Consider the following 18,832-nt stretch of genomic DNA (forward strand, 5'->3'; position numbering starts at 1 on the left):
CTTCCCAGTGGTACTGGGGACTGTGAGGTGCTGGGAATTGAACCGAGAGCTTCCACTTCTCTAGCCCTTTGCATCATCTCCCTGGACCTAAAAGGGACTTTTTAATAATCAAGTTGAATGAAAATAAATTTTAAAACTAGATATCAAGAAAAGTCAAACTGAATAAGGTCATTTTTTTAAAAAAGAATTAACTGTGGAAGGCACAGAAAGATAGAGGTGAAGGTGCTCTCTTGCATGTTGCTGCATTTGTTCCCAGTAACACCTAGAATCCTTTGAGCACTGCTAGGCATTACCCCTGAGCAAAGAGCCAAACATGGCCCCTGAGTACCCCAGGTGTGTCACCAGTGAAGGAAGGATGGAAGAATAGATGGATGGATCCTGGAAATGGCCAATAATTATATGATAGCCAGTATGGTGATTATACTTTGGATATATATCCTATGGCCTGTTCTTAAATTTTGTTTATTTTGTTTTGGAGCCATACCCAGCAGTGCTTAGGGCGTCCTCCTGGCTCTGTGCTCAGGGATCACTCTTGGCTCTGCTCAGGGATCAATCCTGGTGGGCCTCAGTTGACCACCTGTAAGGCAAACACTCTACCTTCTGTAATATCTCTCTGACCCTGTTTTTAATGTTACAATAAAAAAAAAAGTGAGTAACAATTACATACCTTAAAAAGAGTTTGCACCATTGGGTTTCCTCAATTTTTGAAACCTGAGGGAAATGAGCTATATATTGGCCATTAATGCTTCTGTGGCCTACTGCTTGCCCTGTGACCCTGGCTTGTAATCAAGAAGACAGTGGGACATATTAAGTCTGATGAGATTCTATATAGAGCAGTGTCCTGGGATGAAGATCATCCCATTCCCTACACAGACACCCTATCATCATCACCACAGAGCTCACATTCTAAGGAAGACCGGTAATCCCAGGAGTATGGCTGCCAGTCAGATCACTGCACCAGTTTGCTTTGCATGTGGAACTGAGAGTCCTGGGTCTGCTCAGATCCTACAATAGGTACTTACAGTGCCCTTAGAGTCATAAGATGACACTATTAGAAAAGACACAGGTTATCATCTAGTCCAATCTTTGCCTAGTATAGATGATAAATTTGGAATGCCAGATTTAGAACAGTTGGAATAGCATAAGAATACCCAGTGAAGTTCAAAGCTTAGCCAGATGACAAGCTAAAACCACTAAATTTAAGCCCAGAACTCAGCCCATGACTACTGGCTTCTTCATTTTGTACCCCAGAAATTCTAACAGTGATTGAGAAAAGCTTTATAATAAAGAACACTTGGGGGGGAAATTTTAAATACCAGCTGCTATTTAAAAGACCCTATATTTTTCTCTTCTAATTCTTCTCTTTGCTCTTTTTCTCCAGATTGTTGCATCTGTAGTCCAGCATTCTCACATTTCTTCTCTGTCATGTCTTTTTTATGACTATAACTGCAGTTATCACACAACTGACTCCTTTTGCCAAATCGAACTTGGGGAAATTTGAACTCTCTAAACTGATCATAGAATTCTTCATTTCATAGTAGCACTGTAGCACTGAAGCACTGTCTTCCCGCCTGTTCATCAATTGAGTGGTTGAGTGGGCACCAGTAACTTCTCACAACAAATTGTGAGACTTGTTACTGTGTTTGACATATTGAATACACCAAGGGGAGCTTGCCAGACTTTGCTGTGCGGGTGAAATACTCTTGGTAGCTTGTGGGCTCTCCAAGAGGGGCAAAGGAATCAAACCCGGATCGGCTGCGTACAAGGCAAACGCCCTACCCGCTGTGCTATTGCTCCAGCCCCCATTTTATTGTAGCTAGGTTAATTATAAAACATGGTCCAGCTCATTTGTGCTCCTTTTGTGTAACTTCAGTCCAAGAGAATTTTCATTGTAAATAAGATAAACAACAATTGTCATTATCACAAAGAGAAATGCACCGAGGCCAAATATCAAGACACACGATTTCATGATTTACTTTTCTCTTTTTGGGCATGTGCTATTGTGGAGAAGTGGGGGCGTTGTTTTTGCTTATTAAGGAAGTTATCCTTCCCAGCGTCTCTGTGCCAGGTTAATGCCTGGGACCCCATCCTACGTAGTCCTTCACTCATTGGGATTGCAAAACCCTGGCTCCGATGGAAACATTGAGTCCTTTTTTTCCCTAGCCCCACTCCCCAAAGCTCAGTTTCAGTCAGAGCCAGTCTGTTCTACCACTCAGCTTGTCAACCCAAGGTTTGTCACCCAATTAGTTGCCTTGGAGAGGGGAGGAGGTATCATTTGACCCTCCTCCTCCATCCCAGCAGAGGTTTAGGAAATTAGATGGAAACTGGGGATGCTGGACAGCCCACCATCACTCTGAGACCTCCAAGGAACTGTCTGTTCCATGTTTTTGATGCCTTATTTTGATGCCTAAATGTCCAAATTAATTATAACATGAAGTCATGGTGGAAGTTTCACCATTTCCAGTGAGGACTAGAATGTATGCCTAGTAAAGCAAAGGATCAGTTATCTAGTTCCCTTAACACTCTACCTTAGAACTGAGTAGCTTAAAGAAGCACCCGTTCTATTTGCTGATGTGTTTGTGAGACAACAGTTTGGGTAGACGGGTTAAATATGGCTTTCCTAAAACTGAGACTACCCCTGAAGGCATGTGGCACATAGGGTGAGGTGAGTGGGGAAAGGGGTTGGTGGCACATCTAGGGGCCTCCTCACAGACACCCTTGTGTTATCCCAACAGTACAGAGTTACACAGCCCAGTTCAGAGTTGAAGGGGCACAGTCAGAAGTTGTTATCAGTTCCAGGGGGTCACATGGTAATTCCAGAACTATTGTAAATGTCCTACCAATTTAGTCAGTATAGATGAGGGAACTCTGATGTCATTTTGAGACATGTACTGTATCTCATGACTTTTCTCCTCATGTGATGTAAATATACAATAGTTTAACAATGTCATGCGTCAAATAGAGATCTTGATCTTAAGTAACAACAAATAGAAAACTCTTATTTTTTCAGTAAGTATCAGGCCCAGTAGTGCATAGGGGCCACAAGTGCCATACCCCGAAGTGCTCAGGAGCCCAATGGGTGCTGAGGGGCCTCACACCTGCTAAGCCTGTGCTATACCATCTCATGAGCTAGCTCCCCTACCCCCAAACACTATTTCACATTGTTCTTAAGTACAATACGCTAGGGATGATGATATTGCTGTGTTTCAGACCTCATTGTTATGCAAAGCTGCCATCCATGCAGGAGTAATTGCGGATGAACTGGGTGGTCAAATCAGCGTGCTTCAGCGCAAAGGGATAAGTCGATACGAAGGAATCCTGGCCAATGGGGTGCTGTCAAGGGAGTAAGTACTTTGCTTTTTGTTTTGCATGGAAAGTCATCCCAGAGGCATAATTAATCAGTTCACAGTTGTGAAAGAACAGCAAGCCTGTGATACCAAGGATTTGTCAACTGGGAAAACTATGAGTGAGTTCTTAGAGCAGCATTTATGGTCTCTGTGCAGAAGATAAATATAGCAATTAAAGGGAAAGGCTCACCGAGGGGGTCTCTGGGAGGTAGCTCGAGGGCCTGGAATGCATGCCTGGTCCTGGTGTTCCCAACACCAAACTGGGTTGAACATTGCTGGGCAGGACCCATTGCCCACCACACACACATACACACACACACACACACACACACACACACACACACACACACACACCCCACACACATGCGTGCACATAATTAAAATACCATACAGAGCAAAGGAGGAATTTTAGTCTCAGGTGCTTTAGTAAGAGATAATAATGACTTACTCCTTTATTTTTCTCGTTTCTCCATTATGACTAAAGATTCTATAGGAAATAGGAAACCAAAATAAATCTACATAGAACCAGCAAATTCTCCAGAAGAACCCAAGAGACAATTTCTTCATAATGACTACTAGTGGGCAAGAGAAAAATACATATAAATGGCTTTATCAGATTGCTCTTTTAGCTTCGTAAGAAAAAAAAACTTATTAGTGTTTTAACCTTCGCTTTTGATGCTGTCAGGGTTTCTCAGCTTCTAGTGTCAAAGACTTGAGTTCTTAGAACTAAATATAGGCTTGCCTTGAAGTGCAGATGTATATATATATATATATATATATATATATATATATATATATAACATCTGCTCGCCCCAGGAACATGAAGAACCTATATATATATATATATATATATACCTTTTATATATATATATATATATATATATATAAATAATGCGGTTTTGATGGTCCAGAGGGAGGTTCCCCTTGGATGGATGCCAGGGAAGGAAATGCGCTCCTTAGGCCCATCAGTTTGTCCCTTGCTCAGTTTCTGTTTGGTAAATGTTTTACCCTGTTGCAACTTAGTTTCTTATTTGTTGTTGTTAATTGCCTCATGATCCTAAGGACCTGGCATAGGCAGAGGCTTTAGGAATTTGAAGATCCAAGGCAGGGGAAAAAATAGGTTAGGACCTATATCTTCCCTAGTCTCTGAGTCGATCTCCCTCTGCCACCCACGTTTTGCCTTGGTCCCCTCTTATATGCAGAAATACCACATTTTGCTGTCCAATTTTTACAATGGTTTGTAGGTCATGTTAGGTGGTTAAAACATAAACACACACAAACACACACGCTCGCGCTCGCGTACACACACACAGTGGTGGATGGATAGGTCCTAAGTTAGTTAACGTAGTTATTTAGTGAACTTGATGTCATTTTGAGAAAGTTAAGCAGTCCTTCCTTTTCTCCCCTTCTGCTTTTTATATTTAAATGAATCACAGTTTTAACAGTGTTGTGCAAGTACAGGATCTAAGTATTGTAGATGTTCAAATGTTGTGAATCCAAGTATTGTGTATCCTGAGCACTTGTATCATTTGTATCACTTGTCATCCCGTTGATCATGGATTTGCCTGAGCGGGTGCCAGTAACGTCTCCATTCATCCCTGTCAAGTGCTAGTGTAACACAATGACATCTGCTCGCTCCAGGAACATGAAGAGTCTCAAACAGTTTGTTCAGGGTTTTGACAAAGAAGTCTGACCATCTCGTAGGTGGGCAGCCACACATCTTTTTGATGTTCCCCCAATCTCTAGTAACCCAGAGATCACACCCGTAAGACCCACCCTGTTGGTGCCAGATAAATACCTCATAGGCCGACCTCCACTACCCAGCTGCCGCCATACTCCAGGCCACTTTCTGGACACATCATAAGACACTTAATACTCATTTTCCATAATTACCCCACCATATTTGTTGGGGTTCAAATATGGTGTGAACCATAGGAACACCTGCAAAGGCAATTAGAGGGTGCCCTAAAAGCCTCCATCCCGGGGCTGGAGCGATAGCACTGGAGGTAGGGTGTTTGCCTTGCATGCGGCCGACCTGGGTTCAATTCCAAGTTTCCCATATGGTCCCCCGAGTACCTCCAGGAGTAATTCCTGAGTCAAGAGCCAGGAGTAACCCCTGTGCATCGCCAGGTGTGACCCAAAAAGCAAAAAAAGCCTCCATCCCTCTCAGAGAGGCTGGCAAGCTACTAGAGTATTCCGCGTGCATGGCAGAGCCTGGCACGCTCCCTGTGGTATATTCAATATGCCAAAAACAGTAAAAACAATGGGCCTTATTCCCCTGATCCTGAAAGAGCCCCCCAATACAGCAGCATCCATCCTGAGCACAAATCACATATTTAAATTCCAAATAATTTCAACTTAAATTCCAGTTTATAACCTCACAAGTAAATCTTAGACTTTGGGAATAGGGTTGTTGACCGAAGTTCACAGAAGTAGACATTTGAAAGTGGTTTGGTTAGGTCACCGTCATGGAGGAGGTGAGTCTTGAGTTTGATGGAAAGCAGAAACTGGCCACTGGGAGACCCCAGAGGGTAGTGTTAGGCCTCAGGAGGCATAGGAGAGGTGGAGAGTGGTAAACCCAGGCCACTGTACTGGCTAGGTGGGGCGCCCACTGACAATGCCAAGTTTAGGGATGCAGGTGGGATTAAACCAGAGGAGGGTGTTCTGCCTCAGTCTTCACCAGCAATGTAAGCAATGCTGCTTATAAGCTATGAAAGGCACTCAGTCACCAGGAAGGGGCTCAGGCAGGCAGTGTGCAGGCTTACCTCTGTTGCTAGGACCTCCCTGATGACTTCGCCTCCAGAGGTGGTGTTTAGCCATGAGAGTTCCCAAAGTGTTCCTCACCTATTATCTGAATATTCAAAGACAAATTAGTCCCAAAGTTGTATCAGAATATAAGATCTAAAAACATTGTAGCAGGATGTTTTTAAGAAATTTAAATCCTCACTCAAGGAAACAGCATACTCATCTAACATAAATAATACATAGTGTGTGTGCATAGGTATTATATGTATGTACATGTTTCATGATGTTTTTGCTTCCAACTCTTTGGAATATTTAATTTTGTAGCTCAATTTATAGTAAAAATGCTTCTGTACAGCAAACTCTGTCAGCTTGAACTTGACATTTAAGAATTTCTTTCTTTCTGTCTTTTGTGTATGAAATCATTTCTATTAGAATCTGTTTCTAAAAGCTACAGATTGTGGCCTAGACTGTTGAGTGCTGCTAACTCCTAGAAGAAATAAAGAAATAACCTTTATATATATAAATAAACAAATAAATATATATCTTTTTCAGACTCTTGCATGTGATTGGATACACTTGGTTGGATGCTTTATTTTACTTTTAAAGAGAAGTTATTTTTAAAAATCGAATAAATTTTTATTGTCCTCACAATCACTTCTACATCAAACTGGGCTTTGTATATTTGAAGTCACTACAATGTAAATAAAAATTAAACTTTGATGCAATGAAAAAAAGAGGGTAGAAATCTAAAACTGTTAATGAATTTTTAAAAGCTTTGCTCCACATACCATTTAGTTTGAACAAATTGTTCCAATTTTTTTGTTGGTGGGAGTAGACAGAAAGTCCAAAATTACATCAAGGGTTTCTTCTGTGAATTTGTGCTGACTTTTTGAACTGAAAAAAAGAGTAAACTGTATGCTCATACAGTCTGTTCTACTCATTTGGATTCCCAATTCTTCAGGGAGCAGTTGTTTTTATCTCTGCTGTTTTGCTTTAGGGAACCACTGGACACTCGGTCATTGAACTCCTATTCCCACACATGATTGTTTGGTGTTCAGGAAAAAACACAGAAGGAAGCATTACAGCTGAGGAGGAAGGAGCCCCTAAAGTAAATATTCAAGGTTCTTTGGAAGTCATCCTGGGTCAGGGCACTTCCTTGATTCGAGGAGCCCAGAATGGAATCAGGAAGCGGGTCTGACCTCATACAGAGGATGATGGCTTGAGCCACCGGCCAGGAAGGCTTCTCTCTCTGTTTACATCAGTCTATTTTTGATTGCTTCTATTCACTTCTGGGAAGACTGGCAGTTCCGCTTATCTGATTGAATACAGTCACCCCAAAGTGTAAATGCCTTGAGTTGATCCTCCATTAACTTTTTAGGGCATGGGAGGGAGGTGGGGGGGAGGGAGGTCACACCTGATAGTGCTGAGGGGCTACTCCTGGCTCTGTGTCAGGGGTCATTCCAAGCAGTGCTCAGGGAACCATATGCACATATGCAGTGCCAGGGACAAAATTTTTGTTTTGAAGAGATGATTACCTGTAGACTTCTCTTTGGTTGTCTATTGAGTTTAATAGACCAAAAGGAAAACATACTTTAACCGACAGTGCAGGAAAGCCAGGCACAGGCCAGGTAGAAGCAGAGTACCCCAAGCATCTTCTCAGGATTCACTCCAGTTCCTCTTCTGCCCAGTTTCTTGTTTTTAGCCACAAGAGAAAAATTTTAAAAGTTTCTGTTTCATAACAGTGGAGGTAAGCGTTGACCCCCAGAATTGCTGCAGAATTCTTTGGGCTTATTTAGGACAAATTTCAAGTATGATAGGAAAGAAAAAAGACTAAATGAATCAAAGAGAGGCTCTAAATGCATCTTAATTTAAATTAATTATGAGTAACAACTATGTGTACCTTTTCTTAAGAGTCAGGACAACTGGATCCTCATTGCAGCATTGGCACTAAATTTGGGCAACTCCCAAGATCTAGAACTTTTCTAAAATTTCTCAGATGAAAAATGCTTGGTGCCTGTACTGTCTTTAGCACTAAGATATTTAAAAGTATCTTGATGTGGCTATAGAGTCTTTTCCTGAGAGTAATAAACAAACTGAAACACAAAAATGCATTTCATATCATCTGTCACTTAAAACAAAACAAAACTTGAGGGCCAGAGAGATAGTAGAACGGGAACTTACCTTGCTCTTGGCCAACATGGCAAGTTTTGATCCCTGTCATCCTATCTGGTACCCTGAGTCCTGAGTGCAGAGCCAGGAATAAGCCCTGAACACCACAGGGTATGACCCAGAATCATATATTGTTAATAGTAGTTACTGTCACTGTCACTGTCCTCCCGTTGTTCATCGATTTGCTTGAGTAGACCCAGTAACATCACCATTGTGAGACTTGTTGTTACTGTATTTTGGCATATCTAATACATCACGGGTAGCTTGCCAGGATTTGCCATGCGGGCGAGATACTCTTGGTAGCTTGCCAGGCTCTCTGAGAAGGGCGGAGGAATCGAACCCGGGTTGGCTGGGTTGGCCTGGTCACCTGTGTGCAAGGCAAACGCCCTACTACTGTGCTATCGCTCCAGCCCAATAATATTGAAAACAAAAATAGTAGTAGTAGTAATAATAAAACTTTGGTGGGAAAGTGTTTATACTCGTGTTTGAAGTACTTTGGGAGCTATTTGTGAATTTTGAAGTTTAGTACTCTATTCATTATTGCCATTATAATCCAGAATTAAACATTTAAAATAATAAACAGTACTTGATAAAATAACTCACCACAGCAGTGACCTCTACATCTGTTCTCTGTCTGTATTATCCAAAATAGTAAATCCTATGCACATAATATTAACCTTGATGATTCCAGGTTTTCATTTATTCTATGTCATTTTGCAGCATTACACTGGAAAGGAACATTTTTTTTTTGTAGGAGTACTGCTATTTATTCAGCCACTGATTAGCTGATTGAATTGGGCATGAACTCCACCTTAATTTTATTTATTTATTTATTTATTTTTATATTTATTTACTGAATCACTGTGGGAAAAGTCACTAAACTTTCAGGTTTAAGTCTCGGTCATACAATGATCAAACACCTTTCCCATCACCAGTATTCATTTTTCACCACCAAGAACCCCAGTATACCCCCCCAACCCCTCCAAATGCCTGTGAGGCAGATGATTTCTACTTAACTCTTCTCTACATTGATTACATTCATTATTTAGACAAAAGATGCACCATTATTGTTTAGAATTTCCCCCCAAACAATCAGAATTGCTGAAAAGGCATTGTGAAATATTTTGTTTTCTATAGCTGGTTTTTCTATAGCTGGTTATGAGAATCATATAATGTCACGCGGCCACGATTTTTGATTTCTGCAAAGAGCCAGATAATTACGAGATTGGTTTCTGTGTGTCTGGTGTTATGGCCATGCCAGAGAGCCACTCGTGGGGGGTAACTCGTGACCTCGGTAGGGCATGAATGACGTACCGGTACCACCCCCCTTCCCATGAGACTGCGATTACCCCGTCACCGCCGGCTAGTACCTGGCTTTCCTATAAGCTCTGAGGCGGCGGCCACCTTGCTGCCAGGGAGGAAAAAGGTGGAAGGGAGCAACACCCTTTTCCTCCTGGGGAGGCATGGTGCCTTAGTTTAAAACATGGTCTGTTCACTTTTCTTCTGCAAGCTGCTGGGCTCTGGACTAAGTCCTTTTGCCTCTGGAGCCATGGCCATGCCAGAGAGCCGCTTGTGGGGGGCAACTCATGACCTCGGTAGGGCGTGAAGAATGAGCCGGTACCCTTCCCATGAGACTGCAGTTGCCCCATCACTGCCGGCTCGTACCTGGCTTTCCAGTAAGCTCTGAGGTGATGGCTACCTTGCTGCCAGGGGGGGAAAAGGCGGAAGAGAGCAACACCCTTTCCCTCCCGGGGAGGCATGGCGCCGTAGTTTAATGCATGGTCCATTCACTTTTCTGCTGCAAGCTGCCGGATTCTGGATTAAGTCCTTTTTCCTCTGGAGCCATGGCCGTGCCAGAGAGCCGCTTGTGGGGGGCAACTCGTCACCTTGGTAGGGCATGAAGGATGAGCCGGTACCACCCCCCTTCCCATGAGACTGCAGTTGCCCCGTCACCGCTGGCTCATACCTGGCTTTCCAGTAAGCTCTGAGCCGGTGGCCACCCTGTATGCAGTCCAGATGCATTTCTGCCAAAAGCCACTGGGTTTCAAGATTTGTTTCTGAGTCTCCGGTATCATGGCTATTAATCAGCTTGATCTGGAGCCAAGGAGGCCATTTGTAGGCAGTGACTCGGGGTCTCGCTGGGATGGGGAGGAAAGGGCCTGTTTCACCTCCATCTGGTGAGGCCCCACATGTCTCGTCACTGCAGGCCCAAACCTGACTGTCCAGTGGCCTCTGGAGGATGGTGGTCACCAAGCTGCCAGGGGGAACAGGCCAAAGCACGAAACCTATTCCCACCTGGAGTGACCCAGCACCAGTAACCTACTGCAGGAACAGGATGCATTTCTGCCAAAAGCCTTTGGGTTCCGAGATTTGTTTCTGAGACTCTGGGATCATGGCCATTAAGCAGTTTGATCAGGAACCATAGAGGCCATGCCTCCAATTATATAGCTGAGCCAAAGTTGGTTTGTGGGTGTGTCTCCCACATACCTAACTTTTGGACGTTTACTTTCTTAGTAAACTTTGCCCCAAGTTTTTGAGGTCTGGCCAAAGGGACAGCAGCAATTTTGGGGTATCTGAAAGTTTGACATTGCCATCAGGCTGCTGATGCAGTCACCTCACAGGTACAGATTGACCTGCCGGCGGCACCATACCCCCATGGAAAGGAACATTTTAAAGGTTAAATATGTCCTTGGGTCTTAGTAATCTGTTCTGCACCAGAGGAGACAATTGGAGAGCAAGGGCATTTGATAAATTCACTTGGAAGAGTAATGCAAGAACTCCAGGCCCCAGAAGCTAGAGGTTCAGTACCTGAAGAACAGTAGTAGGACTGTCCTCTAGGGAGAGCCCAGTTCAGACGAACTCACTGAGAAGCTCTGAGGTTCCTCCAGCTCTACCCTGAGGTCTAGAAGCAGGATTTCTTTCTGGCTTCGCTGCTGCAGTAATTAAAGGTCTGATTAGACAGAGTGTGGGCTGAGACTGTCTGGAGCAGCACTGCTGGGCCAGGCCATAAGATCCTCCTTCTGAGAGCAGTGTATGGAGAAGGCATCTGGCAAACGACATGTTAGTGTTTTCTAAAAGTGGTCAGGCTAAGAAGCCTTGGTGGTCCTTGATTGGTGACAAGTGGGATGCTTTAAGATGAACATAGGAGCAGGAGGAATGAGTATTCAGGGTCCTTTCTGTCTCCATCACCACCCTTTGTGAATTGCTAAGGGGATTAAGGGGTCTCCTGAGACCGTATAGGTGCACAGTCCTTCCCCTAACCAGGAGACATGTGGAAATAGCACAGAATCATGATTCAAAAGCAAATTCTCAGAGTTCCAATCATTGCCATCTCGGAAATGTAGGGACCTTGCTTACCTTTAGTGTGATAAGTGTGAGCTATAATAGACCAACAGCAAATATAAGACCAGTAGCCTTGGCAGGTACTCTGAGGTATGAGGAGCTCCATAAGCTTTTTACTTAGTGTCAATTCACTTATTAAGATCCAGTTAACCAACTCACTTCCTTTCTATTTGTGTTTGTTATTTCAGTGGTTCCCTGTCAGACAAGCGATTTCTGTTTACCTCCAATGGTAAGGATTCTTTTCCTTAAGAAGTTGATATTCTGAAATGTTTAGTGGTAACTTATTCTTGCATAGTTTAAAAGCTTTTGTTTTCTTTTTTTCTTCAGATCATATAGTATCAAAATGCTGTGAATTAAAGTGCAAAAGTTTTGCAAACTTTTGCCAAAAAGAATGACATAATATGAAATTGCGATGCTTTTAAAATAAATTCTTTATGTTTGCTTTTAAGAGGAAAAATGCTTTCTTTGTGGATCTCATGAATAAACTTACTAAATGTGACTATATAAAACTAAGGCTTTTTCACACCTTCATCATGGTTTAAACAGTTTCCTCAGAGATCACACAATAATAGATAGCCAGGATTTGCTAGACTCTAAGAACAGACAATAGCCAAAAGCTGGGTTTTTGAACACCAAAAGACAGGATTTGGGAACAGATAGCTGTAACCCCAAACCACTCTAAAAATGACTCCACATGTTTTCAAAATAATGGAACCATTTATTTGGTCATTATTTTTTTATTATTGGGAAAGAGGCATTTGGGTCATTGAAAAGCTAGTAAATGGTTGATTTGATATCCAAAATGAAGTTACCCAATTATTTGGATGATATGGGGGTGCTTTATTTAACTTTCATTTTTATATCTGTATCAGTATTATTTTCTTGTTTCCTTTTACCCACCTGACCCCCACCCCAGGTTGTAGTACATCCTTGAGTTTGGAACCTGACAAGCAAATTAGAACTTCTTCTTCTTGGAAATGGGTGAATGAGATTGAAGAGCAGATTCATTGGTCTCCTGGCCAGGCCCAACTTCAGGACCAAGGTCCATCCTGGGCTTCAGCAGAAAGCAACCAGAACCCAGAGCAACAAGAGTGGCTGGAGATCGATTTGGGAGAGAAAAAGAAGATAACAGGTATTCAGATCCAAGTGCACCTTCACAAAGCAAAGTAAATCTTGTGTGACATTGTTTTCAGTTCATAAGAGTCTATATGTAGATTATAAGTATGGATGTGTGAATTAGAGAACTGATATCTCAAGGGTGAAACTATCTTTATAGCACATCTTCCTCATCCTGATTCTCCCAGAAGGGAGCATAAAACGAGGCTCCCATAGCTGTGCCACTTGACTCTGCGCCAGGCTGTTTTCACTCAGGGCGCTCCAGAGGTGGGCGGGTGAGAGCCCTCCCTGCTCCAGGGGACTCAGCCCCGGCAGCTGACCTCTACTACCCAACCGCTGCCATGCTTCGGGCCGCTTTCCGGACACATCATAAGACACTCCCTACCCATTTTCCATAATTACCACACCTTATTTGATGGGGTTCAGACAGTAGGCAACAAATCATAGAAATATATAGATATATATAGATATATATAGATATATCTTGGAGAACCCAGCAAGCTACCAAGAGTATCCCACCCACACAGGCATAGCCTGGCAAGCTCCCCGTGGCATATTCGATATGCCAAAACCAGTAACAATAATAGGTCTCAGTCCCCTAACCCCGAAAGAGCCTCCAATCGTTGGGGAAAGATGAGTAAAGAGAGGCTGCTAAAATCTCAGGGCTGAGGGGCTGGAGTGATAGCACAGTGGGTAGGGTGTTTGCCTTGCACGCAGCCGACCTGGGTCCGATTCCCAGCATCCCATATCGTCCCCAAGCACCACCAGGAGTAATTCCTGAGTGCAGAGCCAGGAGTAACCCCTGTGCATCACTAGGTGTGACCCAAAAAGCAAGAGTAAAATAAAATAAATAAAATCTCAGGACTGGGACGAATAGAGACGTTACTGGCGCCTGCTCAAGTAAATCGACGAACAACAGGGTGACAGTGATACAGTGATGACACATTTTCAGCATGAAAGCACTCCTTTTTGATCAGTTTTGAAATGCTAATAAGATTAAGTTGGGCTATAAAATAATTTGAGATTTCAAATGGGGGTGATAAATCTAAAGTTATACTATATATTAAATGTAAGATATTTTGAAAACTAACTTATAAATATTATTTTACAAGGAATTAGGACCACAGGATCCACACAGTCAAATTTCAACTTTTATGTTAAGAGTTTTGTGATAAACTTCAAAAACAACTCCAAATGGAGGACCTACAAAGGAACAATAAATAAAGAAGAAAAGGTAAGAGATATTCTGGAGGAGAGAACTAATTAGAATAGGCCTCCAGCTATTTGAAAAGAAATGTTCTGTGTTCAGAAATCAGATCAACAGTCCCACTTTAGTTTGAAAACATTCCATGTTTGCAACACCTTGTATCATAATTTTTTGTTTTTATATTTCTGGTTTTAGGGCCACACCTGGTTATGACCAGGGCTTACTCCTGGCTCTGTGTTCAGGGGTCACTCCTGGTGGGCTTGGGGAACCATATGGGGTGCAAGGGAAGTGACTAGCCTGCTGTACTATCTCTCCCGCCCCATGTCTTTATTAGTAAGAGTGTGTACAAAGAATTGGAGAGATAATACAGTGGGTAGAATATTTGTCTTGCATGCAGCTGAACCTACGTTCTGTACCTGGCACCAGGTATGGTCTCCGGAGCCCTGCCAGGAATGATCCCTGAACACAGAGCCAAGAGTAATCCCTGATTACTGCCATGTGGGTGTGACCCAAAAGCCAAAACTAAAAAATAGTAGGCTTAAAAGTGACACAGGCAGATGATGCTGGTTTTGGTTTCATATGACCAGGTATGAATAGGCTGATAAATAAACACCAAGTAAATATTACCTTCACATAAAAGCAATTTCTTTCTGTAGGTATTTCAGGGAAACTCTAATTTTCGGGATCCTGTGCGGAATAATTTCATCCCTCCCATTGTAGCTAGATATGTGCGGGTTGTCCCCCGCAAGTGGCACCAGAGAATAGCCATGAAAGTGGAGCTCTTTGGTTGCCAAATCACGCAAAGTAGGACTCAGGGTAAGTCACAAGTTATTTAATTCCATTCATCTCCTTTCACGACTTGCTATTTCTCAGGTGATTTCTCCAGCATCTCCTCTCTCGGGTGATGATTTATTGGTGTGGCATAAAACAAATCCAAACAATGTTGGGTCACATAAAGAAGAAGATGAGATCACGATGAGGTCCACCTGCTCTGAAAAAAAAAAGTCACTTATCAGAGTTGTTACCACTGCATGGTACCCTAAAGGGTAGAACTTGAACTCCATCCAGTGTTACAGTAGCTTTAACAAAAGCTTTTTCTCTGTCACAAAAATCTGGAAGCTGGTTGGTCCAGAGATATCTATGCATGTGTAAGATTATCTATGTCCACAACTGTAGCACTGTAGCACTGTCCTCCCGTTGTTCATCGATTTGCTCGAGCAGGCCCAGTAACGTCTCCATTGTGAGACTTATTTTACTGTGTTTGGCATATCAAATGCATCACGGGTAGCTTGCCAGGCTTTGCTGTGCGGGAGAGATACACTCGGTAGCTTGCCAGGCTCTCCGAGAGGGTATCCACAACTATTCATTGTAATATTATCAGCAGAAAAGGTATTGTCTTTCAACCACTAGGTAAATATTTTATAGGGAAAAAGTCAGCTCTAGAATACATTGTACTTAGCCATATGTGTGAAAAGAAGGAACAGAGAACAAATAAGGGAACTTGGGGCTATGACTCAAGTAGTAGAACATATGCCCAGCATCTGTGAGTCACAGAGTAGGACCTCCACACCTTCCCCATGCTCCCCATGCTATCTGATTTGGACATGTTGGTCCCCAAGCACCTCAGTACCCCGTTATGCATTGCTGGACCCCAGCACCAAATGTAGCCATCACCTCTGTCAAAAAACCAAGACAGCAGATTGGGATTTCTGGAAGAAAGGGGATGACTGGATGCACTGGAGACTCCTCTTTATATTTTCGACTAAATGTCACTGCCACTGTCACTGTCCTCCCATTGTTCATTGATTTGCTCGAGCGGACCCAGTAACGTCTCCATTTTGAGACTTGTTCCTGTGTTTGGCATATTGAATACATCACAGGTAGCTTGCCAGGCTTTGCTGTGCGGGCGAGATACTCTGGGTAGCTTGCCCAGCTCTCTGAGAGGGGTGGAGGAATCAAACTCAGGTTGGCCATGTTGGCTGCTTGCAAGGCAAACGCCCTACCCACTGTGCTATCGCTCCATGATGAAGTTAAATATGGACCTGAGGGCGGGAGGTGCAGGCAGCCCCGGGAGAGAGTGGTGGCTGCAGACAGAAGCCTGCTCTTTGTGCATCTGGGAGAGGAGGGGTTAGGGCTGGAGGAAACCTTTAGGGCTAGTAATGGTTTAGCAGGGGGACCGGGAGACACCTGCTCCCCTGGTGGTGACTTATGGTTTAACTTGTACCTTCTGGTTTCTGAGGGCAGCTGGAGTTTTGACCTGTGTGTGTGTGTGTTTGTGTGTGTGTGTGTGTGTGTGTGTGTGTGTGTGTTATTATGGAGCTACTTCAGGACTGGGTCTGAGTCTGGGGGCTTCTCTTAGGAAAGGCTCCCCTCTGCATATGACCTTGGATTCCATAGAGTGATGGTTGTCTCCCAATGCCAGGATTGTGTTCACCACAAGTGCTTCCTGTCTCTGAACAGAATCAAGCACTGTAGCACCGTCCTCCCATTTTTCATCAATTTGCTCAAGCAGGCCCAGTAACGTCTCCATTGTGAGACTTGTTGTTACTGTTTTTGGCATATCAAATACATCATGGGTAGCTTGCCAGGCTTTGCTATGCAGGCGAGGTACTCTTGGTAGCTTGCTGGGCTCTCTGAGAGGGATGTAGGAATTGAACTCGGGTCGGCTGTGTGCAAGGCAAATGCCCTTCCCGCTGTGTTATCACTCCAGCCCAGAATCAAGCACACAGAGATTAAATTCCAGGTATAAGGGAAGCATTTTATTTTTTTTAAATTAATTTATTTTAAAAATTGAATCACCGTGAGATCCACAGTTAAAAGTTGTTCATTATTGGGTTTGAGCCATACAGTGTTCCAATTGAAGACCACTCCAGGCATTGCAGATCACTCTCCCCATCCCTTCCCATGATGGCTCAGAAGGCCACAACCTGGCACCTACACCTAAAGGGAAACCCACCCTCAGCTCCAAGCCCCTCTGCTGTTTGCGCTTCTCCCAGAGAGTCAGGCAGAAGCTGGGGGTCAGGGCTGAGGCCTGTGGAGGGCTCACTGCTGAGGGAAGCAGTCTGGGACACTTTAAAAAGCCAGAGCACAGTTGGGATAGAGAAGGGACCGTTATGACAAAGATAGTTGGAAATGATCGCTCTGGATAGGAACTGCATGCTGAAAGTTGGTAAAGGAACAAACACGATAACCTCACAATATCTGTGTGACAAATCATGGTACCCAGAAGGAGACAGAGAAAGTAGGAGAAGGGAAGGAAGGTGGAAGGAAGGGAGGGAGAGAAAGGGAGAGAAGGAAAATGCCTGCGATAGAGCCATAGAGGAACACTGAGGGAGGTGGGTGGCAGAAGAGAAACTGCAGTCATTAGTGGTGGGAAATAGACATTGCTGGTGGAAGGCTGGGTATTGGATCATTGTATGACTGAAACCTGATCATGGACAGTTTTATAACTGTATCTCACAGTGACTCAGTAAAACCAACAATAGCAGCAATAATAATGATAATAAAAACTAAAGGCTAGAACAGAGGGAGGGGGGAATCTTCAGGGGAAGTGGACAGTCCCCTCCCTCCAACAGTAGATTTTCTACTTTCCACTGCTGTGGCTTCTATGCTGTACAAACAGACCTGCAGTGCTGTAGCTTCTACGGTGTGCAGACATGGACCTCCAGTCGTCTAAACCAGAGGTTCCCAAATTTATTTGCCCTACAACCCCCTTTTCAGGGAAAAAAAAAAGTCAAGAGTTTCCCCCAGGAACTTTAAGTGAACAAACAATACCAGCTCCCCTGCCGTCTCCAAACCTCTCCTCCACCCGTATGCAAGGCTACCTTTTTCCAGTGCCCCTTGGAGATATTGCCACCTTGGGGAAACCTAAACAGTAAATAAAGCTCCATTACATCCCACGGCCAACAAATCTGATTAAACAAATATTCCCACTGAGGGAAGACAACCACTCAACTTGCTAATCAAATGAAGAAATAGGCTTTGCCTGCGTGGTAGAACCAAGCAAAATCCTGCGGTAAAGTTCAAATGTAGTGAAACTGTCTAAAGAAAAGTTTGGAACAACTAACAATGTTAAATAAATTCAGAAAACAAGGGTTAGAGCTATAGTACAGCAAGTGAGGTGCTTACCTTGCACGCAGCCGAGATTTGATCACTGACAACACATGGGGTTCCCCAAGCACTGCCAGGAGTGATCCCCGAGTGCAGAGTTAGGAATAAGCTCTGAAGCTCTGAGCACTGATGGGTGTGGCCTGAAACTCCCCAAATCAGAAAACAGTGAACAACCAATGCCAGGTCTGTAAGAAGGACAGACTCTCTATGAAGTTTCAGACTGAAATAACGGGCTTAAAATACAACAGCCAAACTGAAGATACAATAGACTGGCTTAACAGTGAATAGGAAGAAACAGTGAACAGACTTGGTGAGTCGGAAAACCTGGTAGTGTAATATGCACAAACAGATCAGCAAAGAGGGGAAGAAAAAAACACTAGCACTGTAGCACTGTCCTCCCGTTGTTCATCGATTTGCTCATTGATTTGCTCGAGCAGGCACCAGTAACATCTCCATTGTGAGACTTGTTGTTACTGTTTTTTGCATATTGAATGTGCCATGGAGAGCTTACCAGACTCTGCCATGCAGGCGGGATACTCTCGGTAGCTTGCTGGGCTCTCCGAGAGGGGTGGAGGAATTGAACCAGGGTCGGCCACGTGCAAGGCAAACGTCCTACCCACTGTGCTATGGCTCCAGCCCCTGAATGCACCCGATCTCATCTGATCTCAGAAGGGGATGAAAAAGAACCATTGAAAATGTGGGAACAGTGACGCATTTTATTTCCCCCCTTCCCTTCCTTTCCTGTTGTGCTCAACAGGGGCTGCACTGCACCCCTTTAGTCAGGGCGCTCACACAC

The 18,832-nt window shown here is 43.7% G+C and overlaps 1 protein-coding gene across 1 annotated transcript in view; it reads left to right on the forward strand.

Annotated features, from left to right (window-relative positions):
• DCBLD1 (discoidin, CUB and LCCL domain containing 1) overlaps positions 1 to 18,832 on the forward strand; it is a 79,260-nt gene that overhangs the window by 54,662 nt on the left and 5,766 nt on the right. The window contains exons 6-10 of the mRNA XM_056125218.1: positions 3,211 to 3,344; positions 11,792 to 11,832; positions 12,520 to 12,735; positions 13,832 to 13,953; positions 14,583 to 14,742. Coding sequence (XP_055981193.1) covers positions 3,211 to 3,344; positions 11,792 to 11,832; positions 12,520 to 12,735; positions 13,832 to 13,953; positions 14,583 to 14,742 — 673 coding nt within the window. The remainder of the gene's footprint in view (positions 1 to 3,210; positions 3,345 to 11,791; positions 11,833 to 12,519; positions 12,736 to 13,831; positions 13,954 to 14,582; positions 14,743 to 18,832) is intronic.

The sequence above is a fragment of the Sorex fumeus genome, unplaced genomic scaffold (genome assembly GCF_029834395.1).
Source record: "Sorex fumeus unplaced genomic scaffold, SorFum_2.1 ptg000054l, whole genome shotgun sequence".
NCBI lineage: Eukaryota > Metazoa > Chordata > Mammalia > Eulipotyphla > Soricidae > Sorex > Sorex fumeus.